General features: G+C 48.2%; 1 protein-coding gene across 2 annotated transcripts in view; it reads right to left on the bottom strand.

The window, feature by feature from the left end:
* Positions 1 to 692: 692 nt before the first annotated feature.
* The window catches only part of TBC1D1 (TBC1 domain family member 1), a 142382-nt gene continuing 123698 nt past the window's right edge, over positions 693 to 19376 (bottom strand). For both annotated transcript variants that reach the window (XM_082838273.1, XM_082838274.1), the window contains 3 exons: positions 13445 to 13614; positions 6102 to 6275; positions 693 to 2449 (listed from right to left, as the gene is read on the bottom strand). In XM_082838273.1, the coding sequence (XP_082694399.1) occupies positions 2249 to 2449; positions 6102 to 6275; positions 13445 to 13614 (545 nt within the window). In that variant the 3' untranslated portion in view covers positions 693 to 2248. The remainder of the gene's footprint in view (positions 2450 to 6101; positions 6276 to 13444; positions 13615 to 19376) is intronic.

Genomic DNA, 19376 nt, shown 5'->3' with positions numbered 1-19376 from the left:
CACTGTTGTTCTATCTATGTGTAACTCCTCAGAGGGCCCCAAACCGAGCGTTCTGCATAGAAGCTGTTTTTCTATGTGTTCTGTGTCACAGTGTGCTTCCCAGGGGCTCAATGTCTTTGTCTAAGAGGGTATAAATTGTACCAAAAGACAGACAACCTCCAAGTGCACACACACTTGTGCATACGGTTGTGTGTTGGGAGGAAAACATAATAGGAAACTTTCTTAGTTTAAAACCTTGCCTCTGCGAATCCTCAGGCAGTGATGTGAACTGAGACTCTGTCCCCAGCCAGCTGAGGCACAGGCGGACTGTCCAACCTGTAATCACAGGCCTGTGTCCCCCGTCCTCTCCGCCCAGTGCGAACTCACAACAGTGCCCACTGGCACACACCACGGATGTGGCTGGTCTCAGCAGCCCTACTACGCACACCCGCGCAGAGGTGTGTTGCACTTGGGTAGCAATACTGGGTATGCGAGACGCCAATCCCTCAGAGATCTCACTGCTGATTAGGCAACATTCATACTCTCACCCACAGGCGTTCACCGGGCAGTCCTTCACTCCTGGGCTGAAAAGCAGAAACCCAACGTTTAAAAAAAAGAAAAAGAACACCGTAAAAGTGCGGGCATGAATTATCTGTTTTATTGCTTTTTATTTAATGCAGAGTCGATGTTTTTGAGTAATGGTAATAAGATGCCAAATTGAACATTATTGAACATTTAAACAGTAAAGTATATGGAAAGAAGCCCTCAAATGTTAACTCCTTTAAGTTGTAGCTGGTGGAACAACACAGGATAAAGGCTACTGGGCTTGTCATCATGGTTTATGACATGGGGAACAGCAAACAGTCCCCACTGTCAACCAACTGTTTAGGCACCAGCGGCAGCACGTGTGCCTCCCTTGGAAATGTCTTGGGAGATCTAGAAAGATTCCAGATATGAAAGCCCTTCCTCACCCCTCAGGCTTGAAAGAGACGCCCACCACGGAGGGTGTGTCGAAAAACTCCTGTGGAATAGAAGTAGTTACGAAGATACAGTAAAGAAATGGTTCTGCTGTCCTGGAAGTGAACTTGCCTCCACGGCTCCTCTCTAACCCACCACCCGCTCCAGGAGATCATGGGGAAGAGCCTCACATGGCGACGAGATGACACCAGGGCCACTGAGAGCAGCCTTTTGCTGGCTGAAGGCACCGGATCCTCATCATCCTGAGGGAGGGGGTCGCTGGGTTGTGAGTTACATTCAAAACGCACATCCCACCACAAAAACTGCTCTCAGCTGCCGTACAGTTGATGCAATTTCAGGCCGAAAGTCTGAAGACTTTGAAAGCCCCAGAATGTCTGGGACCCCTGGAAGTCCTGACATGCAGGGCGACTTCCGCAAGGAATCCGATTCCCAAGGGGTGGAGACTCAAAGGGACACACGGCTGCATTACATCACACGACAGCAAAAATGAATACACGATTCTGAAATATGGATATGAAACACCACAACAAAGTAAACCTCTCAGACTCTACAACTGCAGGTTGCACGCTAGCAATACCTGGCAGAGTCTAAAAATTGGTGATTTTCCCATAAAATGTTTATCTACAATGACTGTGATCAATACTTAAGGGCTAAGCAAAAAGTATATGAAAACTATTCTTCTTAAAAGACAAACTTCATTAAATACCAAGCACAGTGATCAAATATAAGATGTCAAGTTTAAATAAATCGCTTCCGATTTTTCCCAGTGGTAATCGGGGCTTCCACAACAAGAATGGTCACGGGCCAACCGCACCCCTGCTGGTGACACTGAAGGTGTAAGTCACACAAACCCTCCTTGGAAGAACGAAGGGCCACACGTTGGCCAGAGGAATCATCACCTCCAGCCTCGCCGGCTTCTGAAATCCCACAGTATTATGAATGCCCTTTACAGACACAGTGATACTGAAGAAGGAAACGATAAAGAAACACAAAGGTGCTTTATTTCAAGTCCATGCCATCTAAATCTACTGAGTACAGTAACCGGGACCGGAGAGGGGACGTATTAGAACCTAAACAACGACAACAACACCAGGACGTTTGCCCCCTGCACTGCGAATCTTAGTTCAGAAGAATCCGCGCGCTGGCAAGCCAGTCTCCTCCCTGAGAAGCACGCTTCACGCTCCGTTCTCCCTCCGGCATCTTCATCTCTCTCAGTTAAGGCCTGGACAGTGTCAGGGCGGTGGTGACCCGGTTCTGGAGCTGCGCTCTGGCGGGGGCTGGGCTCCGGCCGTCAGTGGCCCGCAGGCTCGGGTGGTACGGGGTCAGGCTCTGGGCCGCCCAGCTCTGCCGTCTGCCCCTGGAGCCGCTCCACTGTCTGCAGCAGGGCTGACCTCTCCAGCTCCAAGGCCAGGGTTGCTTGCTTCAGCTTGCTTTCACTGGTCAGGAGCTTCTCAATGGTGGCTTCCAGGCTCTGGATCCTCCCATTAGCCACCTAGAGAATAAAAGAAATGAGAATGGAACTGCCCGGGGAGAACATGGGAGATCCACTCTGCACGCCACTGTCCATTCTTGAAGGCACTCTGGAGCCCTGTTCTGGCACAGACGCATCTCTCCACGTTTACTCTCAGTTCTGGCCACAGTGGAAGACTCCTCGCAGGTGGGCTGGGCCGCCCGAGATCCTCCAGCACCCTCTTCCCCTGCCGTGGCTACTCTGGAGGCCGCCTGTGGAGATGGCGGCTTCCCAGTGCAGAGGGAGCCCGATTCCCGAGTCACCCACTACAGGAGGACAGCTGTGAAACGGCCCGAGAATGCTTCGCGGAGACAAGGTGGAGGGTCTGCGGTGCTGAGCCCTGGGGTCTGGAGCGTTGGCACTGCAGCACGGTCCGGCCCACTTTGACAAATACACGTATTTACAGGCACAAACTGATTTCAGACAGACCATCAAAATGGTTTCTATGTGAAGGCCCACGTAGTGACAGCTCTCTACTCTGAACCTTTAATACTCCCTACAGTAACAAGGACGGGCATTTCCCCGGGAACGTGTGTGGAGCGCTCAGGGTGGACGAGCTCTGCTAAGAGGGTCACGTGCGTGGCCTCACTGGCCACAGACGCCAGCAGTGTCCCCACTCCCACCCGTCCGCATCCTCAGCACACAATCAGTGTCAGGCCGACCTTCCAGGTGCTTCTCTCTTGCAACGGACCCTCCTCTTCTCTCTAGTCCCCTCGGGCTGGCTTCCCAGGCAACCAGTGAGTTGGCCCCAGTGAAGCGGAGGAGTTTCCTGAGAAAAGCAGCCTCCTACGTTGCTGTCCCCGGGCCTCCTGGCCGATCCCAGCTCTCCGCTGCATTCTCGAGTGCTCGAGAAGTCAGTAAGGCACTGCACTGGCTCGCTCATCTGGCCGGCCATCTACGTGTCCCCGTAGATTTTAGGTGGGAACAACAGTACATATTTTTTCCCTCGTTTTCGAAACAAGGGAAACAGCTTCTTGAACAAGACAACACTTGTGCGAGACAGACAATTCTATGACTCAAAGCCTAGGTCTGGCTGTGACACTGGAACACTCTAAACAGAAAGAAGGACTGAGATCCTAAGTTTGCCGGCTTACCGGGCAGGGGGCGGTCACGCTGAGTGGGTATGTCCAAGCAGTCCTCTCCGACCCTCACACTCCTCCCCACGGTCAAGGCCTGGCACGGGTCCCACCTCATCCCCTCGAGGGACCACTCCTTCTGAAGGCCACAGCACTCCCAGGGGCACCTCTCAGCTTAGCAGTGAGCTGATGTGCATGGTCATTTACTGGCCAGCACGAACGTCAGGTCTCCTCCTCGGTGAGACTGAAGCTGTCTCAGAAGAAAACACACCTCACCCTGCATGTGGGTCTGGCCTCCCAAAGCACCCGGCTCACGGGCACTCAATGACTGGTAGTGGATTATTCCAAGAAATGCACGTCCCTTAGCATTTGGCAACATCAGACATGTCTAAGCAATCGTCGCAAGTACGCTGCTGGACAGAAGAGCTAAGACAGTTTAGTCTCCAGCGGCTAGATGACATTCTTAAGTGTTTAACAAGAAAATAGATGGGGCTTTGGTATGTCCAACAACTATATGAATGGAACAAAGCCAGGAAACAGGTCAATTTTGATACTTGGGCAAAAAAGCAAAGATTTATGTTGGAAAATTAAGTATTGCATTGAACAGCTATCCCTGGACTCTGAAAACTATTTTAAAAAAAAAGAAAAAAGGGAAAAGAGGTGTGAGTCTCACAGAACTCATGTGGTCTGGCTGAAAGTAACTCCACGTGACTCAGAGGGTAATGAGAGAACTATATGCAGGCACCCACAAACGGACACACCACAATCCCTGGCCCAACTCTTTGAGAGCTGCAGTGTCGTACAAATCTTGGTGGCCTCTGGCACCCAGCACAGCTGGAACCGGCATAAGCTCTAGTCTTGAATGATACGTCCAGAAGCACAGAGCCACGCGGTCAAGAGAAAGATCATTCCAAGGAGGACATCTGTTGTTATCAATTACCTCTTGATGCGTTTCTTGAGGACGGAGATGTCTGAGCAGCTTTTCACAACTCCCTCTCTTCACAAAAGGGGTACAGTATCACAGGAGCAGTGCAAAATTACTTCCCCTCTTCATCACAAAAAACCCACATGGCATCAGCCTAATAAAATGAACCTTTTATTTGAGCAGTATCCTAACGAGACACATGCTTCAACTTCAGATCTGGGCTTTGTTAGAAATGCTTCCATCCTGCCGTACTTCAGGGACCTACTGTTTGTTTGGAAGGCATTTAAAATGACCACCTACACTGCAGACCCTTACATGCAAGATAAGGCTCTCCGTTCCCCGGCACCTCCCCTTCAGGTTACAGCTAAGACACCCTGCAGAAATCGTACTCAGGCATACTTTCAAGTTAGGACAGCTCAATCTTAGAGGAAAAAAGAGCTAACTTTCGGAATGTGACTGGTAGGCCTGGGTAAGGATAGACTTTTCTTTGTTCCTCTACAGCAAATATCTACTAGGTTTCTACTGGGGTAAAAATCCCTGCTGGGGGGAATACATTTTAGACAGGGGTTGATTTATTAAGCTCCAAATGCTGGCCTTTCTCCCATCACTGCCAAGCTTGTGTCTGCAAAGCAGCAACTTTCTATAGAGAAAACTAAGAGGCTTAGATCAGGATGGAAAGCTTATTCTCAGGACAGACCAGGAATACCACAGAATACATATTTTGGAAAAAATATAAAGTTTTCTCCACAGCAAGCTCAAAAATAATTTTTTAAAACACCCCCTTCCCCCCCTCCACACACAATTCGTTAACAATGACAGCTTTACCACTCATATTGACATTTAAAAAGCAGACTGTATGGTTAGTTTATTCTATCTGATTGTTAGAGGAGTGCTACCCCCTACCCCAACAAAAAGGCATCTTTTTGTCCCTGTCGCACAGATGAGGGAATCAGAGCAGAGCAGGTGACAGTATGGGTGACACTGGACCTAGCAAGATCTGGGTCTCTGGACTGCGCCTCTGTGCTAGCTCCATCTCTCCCTCCTGCACGCACGTCTGGGTTTGCCTTTCTACTTACTGTATGTCCTCATCCGCATTTATCCATGGTAAGACGGAAGCTTCCAGAGGGGAGAACTGTGTCCCTTCATGAACTGAATTTTTGCATTGGCACCAGGGACTCACAAATCCTGATCACAGGCTCTGGTTTACTCTGTTAGGGAGATTCTGTGGCACTTTCCTCACTCGATATCACTCCGAGGACCTAGCTGGTTTCGCTCCTGAAAGCTCATGCCTTTGATTGTCTCGTCATGACTCAAAGCACAATCGCTGGCTATTCGGCTAATAGTGCGATGGCACCCTGAACCCAAGTCCAGCTCTGGGTCTGTCTCCTGAAAGGGTTAAGTGCAGAAATAGCCTCTCAGAAAGTTCCAGGACAGTCTGACCTTAGCAAAGGATAATGTCTGCTTCCTAACAAAAAGGAACAATTCTCCTGGGCTACCTTTGATCCCAACTACAAACAACCAGAAGAGAAAGGGCCTGCGGCCATGGGAAAACCCAGCCCGCCGGTGCCTCTGGTGAGTTAATGAACTACCATACACTCAAGGTTCGGGAGGCTACCTTGTAAATATGCCCTACCTGCAGTTGTTCAAGGAGGTCAAGGTTCTGTTTGCGTAAGCTGCTGTTGGTTTTCTCTAATCTGTCCATTCTTTGGTTGTCACTGAGAGGAGAGGAATCGATAAGTTCTTCCTGAAGCACATGGTACTCAACTTCATAAGCTTGTAACTGTTTAGAGATGTCCATCACAAACACCTGTGACACACAGAAAAGTCATCAGGCACGGAAAATGAGAAAAATCACACACACACACACACACACACACACACACACACACACACACACGACCACGTCGACGGGTGTCCACGAAGCACCTACTCTGTGCCCGATACTATCAGTGATAAACAAGGAAAACTCTCTGCACTGAGAAGGGAATAATTTTACTTGGGAAGAGAGGATTTAAGAAGCATTTAAGGGACTTCCCTGGTGGTCCAGTGGTAAAGAATCTGCCTTACAATGCAGGGGATGTGGGTCTGATCCCTGGTTGGGGAAATAAGGTCCCACAGCCACGGAGCAACTAAGCCCGCCCACCTCAACTACTGAGCTGGCACGGCTCAACTAGGGAGGCTGTGTGACGCAAACTACAGAAGCCCACGCGCTCTGGAGTCCATGCGCCACAACTAGAGAGAGAAAACCCGCACGCCACAGCTAGAGAGAAGCCCACGCACCACAATGAAGAGCCCATGCACCACAACGAAAGATGCCGTGTGCCACAACAAAGATCTCGTGTGCCACAACCAAGACCCAATGCAGCCAAAAATAAATTAAATAAATAATATAATAAATTTTAAAAAAAGAAGCATTTGGAAATAAACCAAAGGTAACAGCAAGTGTAGGTCTCTGATACTCATTTTTCAAAAGCCAAAACCTTCTTTTTAAAAATGCTTATATGAGTTTATTTTTACTTCTTATTTCAGTACTTAGATCATTTTTCTCTGAAAATTTTATTAGATTAGATTCACAACTATGGGTCAAAGAGAGAATAAAACAAAACAGAAGAATCACAACCCCATTTGCTCAGTCACCAGGTCAAAGTTTAATGGTAGTTCAGTTGGATTTTCAGAGTTACAAGAACAGCTAAGTATGGAACTGTTTACTAAAAAACCCTATTCTGCACACAAAATATGCAGATATGAGCCAAAACCCAAATGTCACCCACATAGATGAGTGAATACAAAACAATGCCTGAGCTGCCTTCCTTTCCATAATAGTAACAGTCATGAAAAAAAAAACCACTCGTGTGAAAAACAACCCCAAAGCGCAGAAGTGAGTGAGCTGTTCATATCTGTACTTTCTCTTGATGAGTGAAGTGAGCTGGATGGAGGCTGGGACGATGAGGGTCAGAAGACAGAGGCTGCTGCTGCCCCAGGCGTGAAGCCCCAGGCGTGACGTCCCAGTGTGGATCTGAGAATTCAGTCACCACATTAAAAAAGCCAGATCAGAACACACATCTAAAGAACGAAATGAGTCTTTATAAGAGCAGAAACTAACTCTTCACAGCATCTCCTTAAGAAAGAAATTCCAACACAGTTAAAATCAATGAAAAACTCACTGCCCTTGATGGTACCCCGTTAGCATTCAAACACGAATGAGTCCCATCTTTCCTGAAATCAATTTTCAAAAACCATGTTTACTTTCCCACCATTCCCAGAAATCTTACTTTCTCTTCCCATCTTATTTTCTCTTCCTTGAGATTAATTTTTCAGCTTCCTGGTTTTCAATTTAATTCAATGGCTAATACTAATTAGGCACAAAAGTCACTATAGGCCAAAAAAGTAGTACACATTGTATTTGTGACGCGCATGCGTGTTTGTGGGTGCAGTTGACTGCGTTGATCTGATTCTCTGCTGTCCCTCAGAGTGATCGTGAGCTGGCAGGGATTATCATCTCTATTCTACAGTCAAGAAAACTGACTCAGAAGCTTTCAGTCAGCCCTTGAATGGGGGCTCGGCTGGCGACTCCCTGACCAAGCTACTTGACCTTTCCTGGCCTCAGTTCCCGGCCTCCACCACATGGAGGTGGTAACACCTACCTGACAGCATAGCTGTGGGGAATCACGAGACACAGGCCTGACAAGCTGAGTTGGTGCCCTAACTTAGCTAAGGGATCTGCTTCCACACAGCTGTCACAAAACCCCTCCCATCCAACCTTGTGCTGCAGCAAAATGACAAAGGATGTCACACCATGGAACTTCTGAACAGCTCAGAGTAAAGACCACACACATTAAAACCGAGATTGCTGTGGCATTAGTGTGTAATTATAAACACGGTGCGGGATAAATGTCACACACATTTTTTCTTCCACAGAGGTTTTTAAATGAGCTCCTAACCCGGAAAACCTGGGGACAAAACCTCTGGCCTTTGATCCAGATTGATGAGCGGTATGGTTAATGGCTCTCAACCGTGCACAGAGCGGAGTGCTCGCGGAGGCCTACGTTAATCCCCAGGAACCATCCTGGGTCACAATCATCTCTGCTTAACTGCATCATTACCCTCCTGGCTGCCAAAACACACACACAGCCCTTGCAGTCGTGCCCGGGAATTTATTCCCGACCATGGCAGCATATGGCTGGCGGTGGCAGGAGCGCCCTGGTCCTCAAATGACGCTTTCTCACGTTGCTGTATGTTCTTCATAACCATAATTATACATGGCTTCATGGTATTCTACCAACTCGACGTACCAATAACCATGTTAATCCGGTCATCAAATGCTGGATATCCAGTTACTTGTAAGTTTTTGTTATAAACAACTTTAAACATCCTCATATGTACGGCTTTTCCCATATTTTGGATTATTTCCTAAGCAAACATTCCAAGAAATGGGATTACTGAGTCAAAGGGTACAAATATTTTACTGGCTTGTGATACATATTGCCAAATTGCTTCCCAAACGGGAATAATCCACATACAATGCCATTAGCAAAGTAAGAATGTGCCTGATACAGTATACCCTTGGCACTGGGCATTGGGATTAAAATGCTTCATTTTGTTATTCTAGGAAGGTAAAGCATTATATGTTATTTAAATGTAAATTATGCACGAAGCTAAATATTTTCCCAGATATCTGCTTGCTAGACGCGTCTCCTCCTTTAGAGAATTCGTTTCTGTTCTTGGCGCGCCTGCTCTTGGAGACTTAGTGTTTCTCTTTGCTGTCTGTGGACACTCTGTAATGAAGCCATCAACCCTGATGGCTGCAGAACTAGTCACATACTTTCCACCCTCCCCACCCCCAGACCCGTCCCCCCAGCCTGGTGGTCTCAGTGGCATACCAAGAGCTGGATGGGGGAGCCTCTGCCTGGGTATCAAAAATAAGGGGGTGCAGTGTCTGTGGTGAATTTAAAAACAAAAATAAACCCAACTAAAAGTTGGTCTGCTTTTTATTATCACCACATGCAAGCAATTCTAAACAATGTCAGTAGTAAAGTACTCCTCCCTGCCGTACCCCACCCTCTTGGTACGGCACTGACTGGCCTTTTAAAAAACTAATTTTCAATAGTGCAAGCTGCTCAAGCAGTAAGGGCTCCTCCCAAGGCAGAAGGGGCAGTCTCACCACTGTGGTTCTGAAGAGCATCTTTTGAACAAAGGAACGTTGTTAAGATTCTGGTTTCTCTCCTACAAGCTCAACTAGAACACAGACTTGTCTGGTGTGCTTACAATGAAGTCGCCCACAGCAGAGCTTTCCAACGTGCCCGTGTGTGTGTGTGTGTGTGTGTGTGTGTGTGTGTGTGTGTGTGTGTGTGTGTGTGTGTGTGTGTGTGTGTGTGTGTGTGTGTGTGTGTGTGTGTGCGCGCGCGCGCGCGCGTGTGCGTGTGTGCGCGCGCGCGCACATATCTCCTGGGCATCTTGCTGAAATGCAGATTCTGACTCAGCGGGTCTGGAGTGGGGGGCCCAGATTCTGCATAAGTTCCTATGTGATGGTGCTGGTCTGGGATCGCACTTGGAGCAGGGCCCAAAGGACGCTGAAAATAGGCTATTTGCCCCGTCCTCCAAAGCCCCCCTTCACCTGCTCTCTTCCTTACACTGACCTGAGGCTGCACAGGCACACGGCACTCGCTGTGATGAGACGACACCCCTGACCTCCCTCCTCTTCCTTTCTGTTTATTCCCAGGGCTTCCCCCTTCTTGTGAGGTGATTTTTATGGCTCACGTTCAACTGACAGTTAAGTCACGCTGAGGAGCTGCCACAGAGCCTCAGAGACCCTTGTCTCCACGCCCTGGACTCTGTCAACTCTGGGCCTGCCCCTCGGTGGCGGCTCCCAGCCTGGCTGCGCTGAGCGGGAGCTCCAGGGCCCTGTCCTTGGGGACTCTCCCCACCCTGGATGCAGACTGTGTCCCAGCGGCTCGAGCTGAGGCTTCCACGGAGACGGTATTTAATGAAATGGAGCCTGGCTATCACAGAGATCCAGCCCAGCTCCATCCTTCCACACACAGGACAGCAGCACGCAAAGAACGCAATGTCACTTCCACCCTGTGGGCTCTCCAAGGCTGCAGAGAAATCACGCTGCCCCTCAGGCCTCCCTGCTCTGAGTAGAACTTGAGACTAGAGCACCCTCTGCAGGGAGGGGATGGGAGGGGGCAGCGAGCAGGCAGAAAGCTTGACAGCCTGCAGAGGTCAAGTTCCAGATGGAACACGTTGGAGGGAAGGAGGGCGGAGAGCTGCCTGGCATTGAGTCTTGTTTCCCAGTGAGACCTGTGGCAGGCTGAAAACCTGGACCTCAGATACAGATGCTGTGTCCCTACTTCCAATCCCCGCGCCTCCCGCCCCCCCACCCCGGGGAAAGCTGAACCGGCACCTAGAACTTCTCTCTTGCTCCCGTGCCTTTGCATGTACTATAATGGGGGGTTAGCTGACTACAGCCCGTGGACCAAGGCTGTCCCGCCACATGCTCTGCAAATAAAGCTTTACTGCAACACAGCCGCTTCATTCCGACAAATACTGGCTCTGGTGGCCTTCATGCTGCAGAGGCTGAGCTGACCTCACGTGACTTTACGGTCCACAAAGCCTGAAACACTTCCTCCCTGGCCCTCTGCAGAAAAGGCCCAGCTGAACTCAACTCCCTCAGCTCCCCAGTCCCCAATCCCCACTCACTGCTCACTCCCTGCACAGCCCGCTCCTGCAGCCCCTGCACAGCACCACTGGAGCTCCCACCACTCTTGCAGTTACTGGTTACACGCTCCTTTTCTACACAGGATGGGCTCTGGTGCCCCAGAGCACGTTACACTCTGGGCTCTTCCACCTCGTACAGGGTGCTGGGCGTTTACTCCCTCCGGGCCCCAGAGTTGTTAAGGAGCCAATGGAATAAAGCATGCCAAGTTCAAAACGGATGCCTCAAACAACTGAGGCACACACACAACTGTCCTCTCTCCACACTGTGTCCATTTCTATTCTCCCAACATTAAAGAGCACCTTCACACCCTCAGCAGGTATCCTTCACAGACGAGGGGAGGAAAAGGGTTTTTTTTTTCTGGGGCCCCATATCCAGAAGGTAACCACAGGGGTGAGGCTGCCTGCCTTTTAGCCAGGCCCCAGGCGGCAGGTCAGGGCGCTCACGGGCACAGACTTGGCTTTAGGGAACCAAGGCTCTTGCATTCTCCCCTGCAGCCAGAAAACATAGGTATGTGCAATGAAAGCTCTACAAGGGAGGAAATGTGTGGAAATGTCAGAAGGTAAAGAATCAAAGGGTGGAGAATTCAGTCTCAATACACAGGTACAGTACAGAAAATCTCTGATTAAATGACACCCGCAGGCACTTGGTGGAGCTGAGTAGCTGCGAAAGCGTTTGAAGTGAGAGGGCCTGAGTCTGAAACCCTACTTTCCTACTTCTCGGTAGCATGACTGTGGGCCAGCTAATCAACCACTTTGAACCCCAGGTTGCTCGTGGGTTAAAACCACTTGTCCTCTCAGGAATTCAGTCATGACTGAATGAAACCATGTGTGCATATGCAGAGTCACAAAGAACCTGGCAAAAAGCAGGGCGTCAACAAGCCAGAGCTATTCACACTGAGAGGAAGGCGCCAGGGAAGTAAAAGCCTCTCAATTAACTGAAGAAGAAAGTGCAGAGACGAAAAGAGCTGCTCCTTCACGTAGGCAAATGAAATGTGCAGAGACCCAAAGTGGCACCCAGACGAAACCGTCTCCCTCTCCCAGCCCAGACTTGCCTCCTTTTCTGGGCTCACCACCTAAGGAGGGGCAGCAAATGAACCACAAACTGCTGCAACTGGGTGCAACCCACCACTCTCAGACTACCAGAAACCCTCAGAAGAAGGATTTTTTAAAACACAACGTTGGGCTTCCCTGGTGGCGCAGTGGTTGAGAGTCCGCCTGCCGATGCAGGGGATACGGGTTTGTGCCCCGGTCCGGGAGGATCCCACATGCCGCGGAGCGGCTGGGCCCGTGAGCCATGGCCGCTGAGCCTGCGCGTCCGGAGCCTGTGCTCCGCAACGGGAGAGGCCACAACGGTGAGAGGCCCGCGTACCGCAAAAAAAAAAAAATCACGGCTTTATTTCACTATTTGCTTTTACCCAATTGCTCTATGTTTTCATTACATTTGCAGGTGAGGTAAGTTCTAGGCTAATGAGAGGCCCCGACTGCTGAGTCTGTGGGATCCCTGCATTGGGCACCTTCTGGAGCACTCGCCATCCAGCCTCCGGACACTTCCAAGGGTGACCTCACCCCCCGCCAGGCAGCTGAGTCCTGCATGGTCAGCAATCATTACTGGAAAATTCTTCCTGATACAGAGTCAAAATCTGCTCCCACTCCTAAGCCAGGCCATTAACAACTGGTCGAGCTGCAATTCCAGGATCACCTCACCCTCAACCCCTAACATTTCAGAGAGTGATACATGCAGTGCAGTTCCACTGCATACAGAAATCAGAGGGACTAGAACCACAGATGAACGTGGGACTGAACTCCATAAAACACACACACACACACACGCTCTCCAGAACAAAGTTACAGAATATCCACTCTTTATCACAACTTCATATCAACAAGTTAAATTTTTAGAAAATTCCAGTTAATGCCATTTCAGCACAAAAATCAAAGCACTCATTTTACAAAAGCCTACGTTGAATAAAAATGTATGTATTTCAGAAGAACAAACGCCGAGGGGTGACAAACGCCTTTTAATTGTAAGAAACTACCGATAGTTTGTGCTGGTTATCACACCTACACACTCTCAGCACACGCAGACACACATCTGATCACGGAACAGGCATTCGAGATGTGCCTCCCACGAGCTGAGCATTGCTGCTCAGGACGCAAAGTGGTAGGAAACAGCTCCTTCTCAAAAAAAAAAAAAAGGAAATTCAGCTTCTGCATATCCAGAATCGCTGGCACATTTGGAAGGTCCAGACTGAACCATACCTGACTGATGGTCTTTTCCATCTGCACCAAGCCCAGGTTGGGTAGCGTGCTTTTTATAAAGTCAACTATAGTTTCTAGGTTTTCATGTTGCAGAATCAAGGGCTTATGGCTTCCCAACAGACTTAAAGCCACTTTAAATATGACCTCTGATCCCTGAAGAAAGATCATATCTGGGAAAACACAGAAAAGCAGAAAGTTAAGCCGGACCAGATTCTGATGAAATGGCACTCCATTCCCCTTCACACACATCGAAGAGCAGGACTGTGGGAAATGCAACCCCAAATTATAAGATCCTGGTATTTCAGACAGGGCTGTCAAGACAATATAGCAAATAATAAGTAAATATGTAAATATATATGTAAATATACATATATTACATATACTAAACTACTGCTAAAATTGTGTCACAGGTTCAGATAAATCTGTTTTTCACTCCAAAAATATATTAAATTCAAACATACCTCAAAAGTTGAAACTGTGAAAAAGAAAATTTTCATTAGTCTATTTTTTCAGGAATTCTCTGGATTTCAAAGGAGTTATTACTAAAACATATATTTTTATGAGTAAAACAAAGATGTGTATAAATACTCTATCCTAATTTCTGCTGCTGTAAGTGAAGAAAATGCCTCTGTTTCCTCTGCTTTGAAATAAGGGGTTGAATTAAAAGATCTCTAAAAACTGTAAAAAGCCTGCACCATTGCAAAAGTACATGATTAAACACTTAACAAGTATACTGAAGTTTAGCATAATAATGGAATAAAATAATTTTTCCCTCTGAAGAATTCAAAGAACTGTATCAGGGTTATTTTCTAGTTCTTGCCATTTTTTCTCTTAGAATGGTTGGTGAATGTTAACAATCCCCACACCTACGGTGCACAGGGAGAGGGAGGGCAAGTGGGCCCCCAGCCCAGCCCAGCCCCGCCCAGCCCAGCCCAGCCCAGCCCTGGCTCCACCTTCCCCAGAGTTGAAACCATTCAGAAAGAGACTCCAATGTCCTGGGGCTCAAGCACAGCCCTAATAACTAAATGTTGGGTGACTAAATTTGGGAAAGTTACCTAACAACTGGAATAATAATGTAAGAAGAAATGTAATTTTAAAAGATGGGAGCATAAATCTAATTAGAGGCAACTGTCAATATTCTCTTTTTTTTTCTGGGGGTGCTGCAGGAAAATGGAAGGGACAAAGAAGCTGTACTTTCCATCAAGTCAAGGAGGACAGAAGCAGGTGAGAGGGAGAATTCCCAGCCTGTGCCTCTCTGGGTGGCTTAGGGGGATGAGAAGTGAAAGCCATTAAGAAACAAGCCACTGAGCTCAGGCTGGACGTGTCCCAGGGTGGTTTGTGGATGGCATAAGGGAGACACCCAAGCACCGGCTGGCTGGGTCAGCCCCGGAGATGCTGCGAGACCATCACGTGAGCAGACCTGGCGCCCGGCTGGGTGCAGCCCTGCAGGCAGCTGCTCCCAGAGAGCCCAGGGCCACACTGCTCCCTCAACTTCACACTGCTCCTGGTTCAGGGCAGCTCCACGCAACTGAAAAGGACAGATGCTGACTCCTCAAGTCTGGCTGTAGGGGCTGGTAAGATAAACTGCAGAACAGATCACATCTTTGAAATCTGAACTTCTTAGGGGGAGGAGTACATGTATCGAGGCAGTGCTATGGAAGAATAGTCCTGTGAAATGTCTGATTTAAAAAATATGCAGTCTACCCATGCAATTCACCACTACAGAAAACATAAAGATCTAAAATTGCGCTACAGAGGCTTCCCTGGTGGCGCAGTGGTTAAGAATCCGCCTGCCAATGCAGGCGACACGGGTTCGAGCCCTGGTCCGGGAAGATCCCACATGCCACAGAGCAACTAAGCCCGTGCGTCACAGCTACTGAGCCTGCGCTCTAGAGCCCACGAGCCACAACTACTGAAGCCCACGCGCCTAGAGCCCGTACTCCGCAACAAGAGAAGGCACCACAGTGAGAAGCCCGTGCACCGCAACGAAGAGTAGCCCCCACTCTCCCCAACTAGAGAAAAGCCCTTGCGCAGCAATGAAGACCCAACGCAGGCAAAAAAAAAATTTTCAAATAAAATAAAATAAGATTGCGCTATAACTAAGACATATTTTTAAACAGAAATGACATTTCCAAAAACAAAGTAAATTTGAAGTTTCTTTGGTTTAGACAGTAAGACTTCCTTTCAATATATGAACATTTATAGCTGAATAAAAACTGATGGCATCTATCAGAATCAATGTCAAGGCATTCTTTGCAGGGATCCTGGGGAGTGGACTGCACTACCAGACCCATGACATGCTATATAGCTCAGAATCTTCAGTCTCTGGGGCAAGTACCTTAAATTTATATATAGTCTCACATCTAAGCCAGCTAAAATAAATAACAACTGGGGAACTTTTATGAGCACAATCAAATACACAATCCACATCAGCAGTCTTAAGATTAACAACGGTCTTCCAAGTTTTCTTCCTTTAGGATATTGGTTTTTATAACAAATCTACTGACTAGTAGAGTGCTTCCTGTGATTCTGAACTTTTCCAAACTGTAGGAAGAAAACAAGGGGAAATCTGGAGAGGTGGTTTTTTTCTTTAACCCTTTTTTGGTTATCGTAAAACCAAAACAAAACAGAATACAAAAGGGAAGAAAATGCCCCAAGGAAAGGTGGCTGCCGAACCCAGCCTTAAAGAACCAACAGAAACTCCCCAGTCAAGAAGTCAGGAGTAATACTCTGCGCAGAAGGAAAAAGAAGGTGGAAATGCAGAGGTGTGAAAGCACACAGCATGTGCAGGAGCCCGCAAGAGTAGGTAAGGCAGGAGCCCTGGTCATGGGGCCAGGCCATTCTACCTTTACCAGCGAGCACACACCAGGGGCACAGAAGGCCTTCTCTTCCTCGCTCCTGAGTAGGTCAGCGTATTCCTTGGTTGGGAGATGATGCCAGTGAGACCCCGGTTATGGGTCTGAGCCTTGCAAGGAAGGGCTAGTTAACTTTAGATGGAGAAAAGCCACCTTTTAAGAGCCACTGACAAGACCATGCTGATTCCCAGCAGCAGACACCCCTGTGCATGCTGCCAGCGGCAAGATGCCTGACTCACCAGCACTCCTGGAGGCCCGCCCCAGGTGCCCATCCTTCTGACGACAAGCCGGCCAGTGGTCTGCACGAGTGAGGCTGGGAGAGCTCAGCCCAGAAGCTTCTGTTAGACTGAGGAGGCTTCAAATAAGGACTGCCTTTCGGGACATGATTGAGGAATGTGTCTGAAGGATTGAAGGAAGGACCCCTCAAAGCTTTGCTGAGAAGAAGGGGCTCCTACATTTATCTGACTACACTTAAGGGCAGCATCTGTATCCCTCAGAGACAATTAGCACACCTTTTTCTCCCTCTGCAAGTTTTAAAAATTAAGTAATTTTTAAATAATAGTAAAGAAAAAGGTTACCTATAAACCCACTGCCCCAACCCAATTACTGTCATTTTTGCCCATTTCCCAATCCCTATACATTTACATACTAGAATTAAAAAAATTTATTTTAAACAATAGTCTCCTTGGAAAAGTGAGTTGACGTCCCTCATTTGAAAATCACTGCACAAGGAAGTGAGCTGCTAAGTCTTTCAGCAGCGCAGCAGGAGCCCAGCTCACAACGCTGTGGCCGACTTTCCTTCTCTCCTTTTTTAAGCCCACCTAGAAACAGGCAAAGGGGTTCATCAGGCAGGCAGTAGAGGGAACCTTAAATTCAGCTGACTCCACCACTTTGCAAATTGTTTGCTGAGAACGCCACAAATAACTACTGTGCTTTGAAGACACTTCGGCAACCCTGCTATCATGGTAACATGTATGGGAACTCTACCTGAAACTCCCCACGACAGTAGAAGTGCCCCATTTTCCTATGGGGGGAAATGACCAAGGCAAAGCACACGGCCAGGAGGTGAACTTATCCTACATCCCTTTTCCAGCTACATTTGTCTCTGTCGCGGGCCAGCCCTCTCCTGAACTTTCTCTGGGAGGCTGCGGTCCTCCAGCTGTGATATCCCCGCATTTCACCAGGAACAGGCAGGAGAGAGATGAAGGATGCTGACAGCCTTGCGGTAAGATGACAGCGCAGACTGGGCAAAGACTCACTTCATTACCGCTGTATCGCGTTACCCGGAAGAGCCCTTTTCCCTGGCCACCCAAACGGTCTTGTTTCCCCAGGCTAGTTTAGTCCTGAAGCCTCTGGGAACCCCTCCCCACATGACAGGTGGCTTCTGTGTTCGGCCAAACCCTGATCTTCAGATTCTACCTCCTCTCTCAGCTACTTGGCAGCACCTCCTATAGAAAACGTCAGGAGCCTAATAACAGCACAGCCACCACCTCCAGCAGGAGCAAGGCAGGTCCTATTTTTCAGACTTTCTTCCCCCAAAGGCAGACATCAGGAGGTGAACAGAACAAGCATCTCTCCCAGGACCCCTCTACACCCAGACCAGAAAAATACAGGAGGCGGCGATTTTACACTATGTGACACCTGACATCCAGAAGAGGGTGGTTAATTACCATGTAAAGGTCGAGGCACGGGCATCACTGGCAGCTGTCCCTCCAAGTAGCGTATACTTAGTTCGAGGTAAGCTATTAATCTATATATGAGCTATGCTGACTGCGTTACTTACATATAAAATAGTGAATAGTTAACAAAAGTCCACCTGTTTTTAGGTTTGATCCAGGCCTAAGGGCCTATAATGAAATGGACCCCAGGCCAAAAAAGCCTACAGTATATGTAGGAATGGCAGGCTTTGGGATTTAAAACGAAGCTACCCACCAATGCGGAGCTAAGTCACTGATGCTAAATACAGAAATGGTTTTTAAAAAAACCTATCTTTTCTATGGACCTTACCAATAAAATGGTTTACTTTTAACTACTGATAGATGGAATGACCTCACAACACAGTGCTGTCTTGAGTCCCCACTTCCTGCCTATAATCTCAGGAGCCCTGAGCCCTTAGCCAGCTAGACACGAACCCACTCAGTGCAGCGGGGGTCTGTGGGCTCCAGGACTCACAGAGACTGGCATCGTTATGCATAATGTACAAGAAACTCCAAGACCCACCTCTGACCACATAACATCGAGAAGAAGACCCTGCTTTCACTGGCTTCAGCTTTACTTACGACGTCATGAGGATGAGCTTCAGAGAGTTCTGAATATTCTGCAACACAAGCGCTGTCATTTCCAAAGCAGATTTTGTCTGTCTGATTGCTGTTAATGCCTCTTACCCACTTCTGCAGTGAGGAAAGAGCTCTTCCCCCAGAGCTTTACGGCCCTAGAGCCCAGAACTCTGGGCAGCAGCAGCTTCCGTGCCTGCGGCCGGGGCAGTGACACTCGGCGCTGATCCTTCGGCCCTTCCTGCTCAGCCCCCTCTGTAGAGTTTTCTTCACAAACAGTGTAATTCAATGCTTGAGCTGTTTTCAAACCATCTAATAACACTCCCTCCTCCCCCTTTCAATCTTCACTGCTCTCCATTACCCTTTCGAAAAAAACACAGTAAAGAATCAGGAGAAAAAGTGAAGCAGACTAATGATTTTCTTTTCATTTCCAGAGTAAGAAAAGTAAGAAACACAGAAATGTTTGGCAAGAAAGACTGAAGCCTACAGCTAAACATCTTGTAGTTTCTGTGACTCTTTTTTGGTAAACTAAGCAGGTAATTTTGAGGACTTTTTAAAAAAACTATGGTATAAAACCTTCATGAATCTCACTAATGATTTGTTTAACCAGGGAAAGAGTGTTTAGTATCAATTATTTTCAGTGCTTATTTTTTTTTTTTTTAGGGACGGAAAATAAAAATCAATTTGGGGGTCTTCCCTGGTGGCGCAGTGGTTGAGAGTCCGCCTGCCGATGCAGGGGACGCGGGTTCGTGACCCGGTCTGGGAAGATCCCACACGCCATGGAGCGGCTGGGCCCATGAGCCA

This window comes from Leucopleurus acutus (genome assembly GCF_964270905.1).
Source record: "Leucopleurus acutus genome assembly, chromosome: 4".
Taxonomy (NCBI): Eukaryota; Metazoa; Chordata; class Mammalia; order Artiodactyla; family Delphinidae; genus Leucopleurus; species Leucopleurus acutus.
Note: the sequence above shows the minus strand (reverse complement) of the source record. Positions and strands in the feature narration are given on the sequence as shown.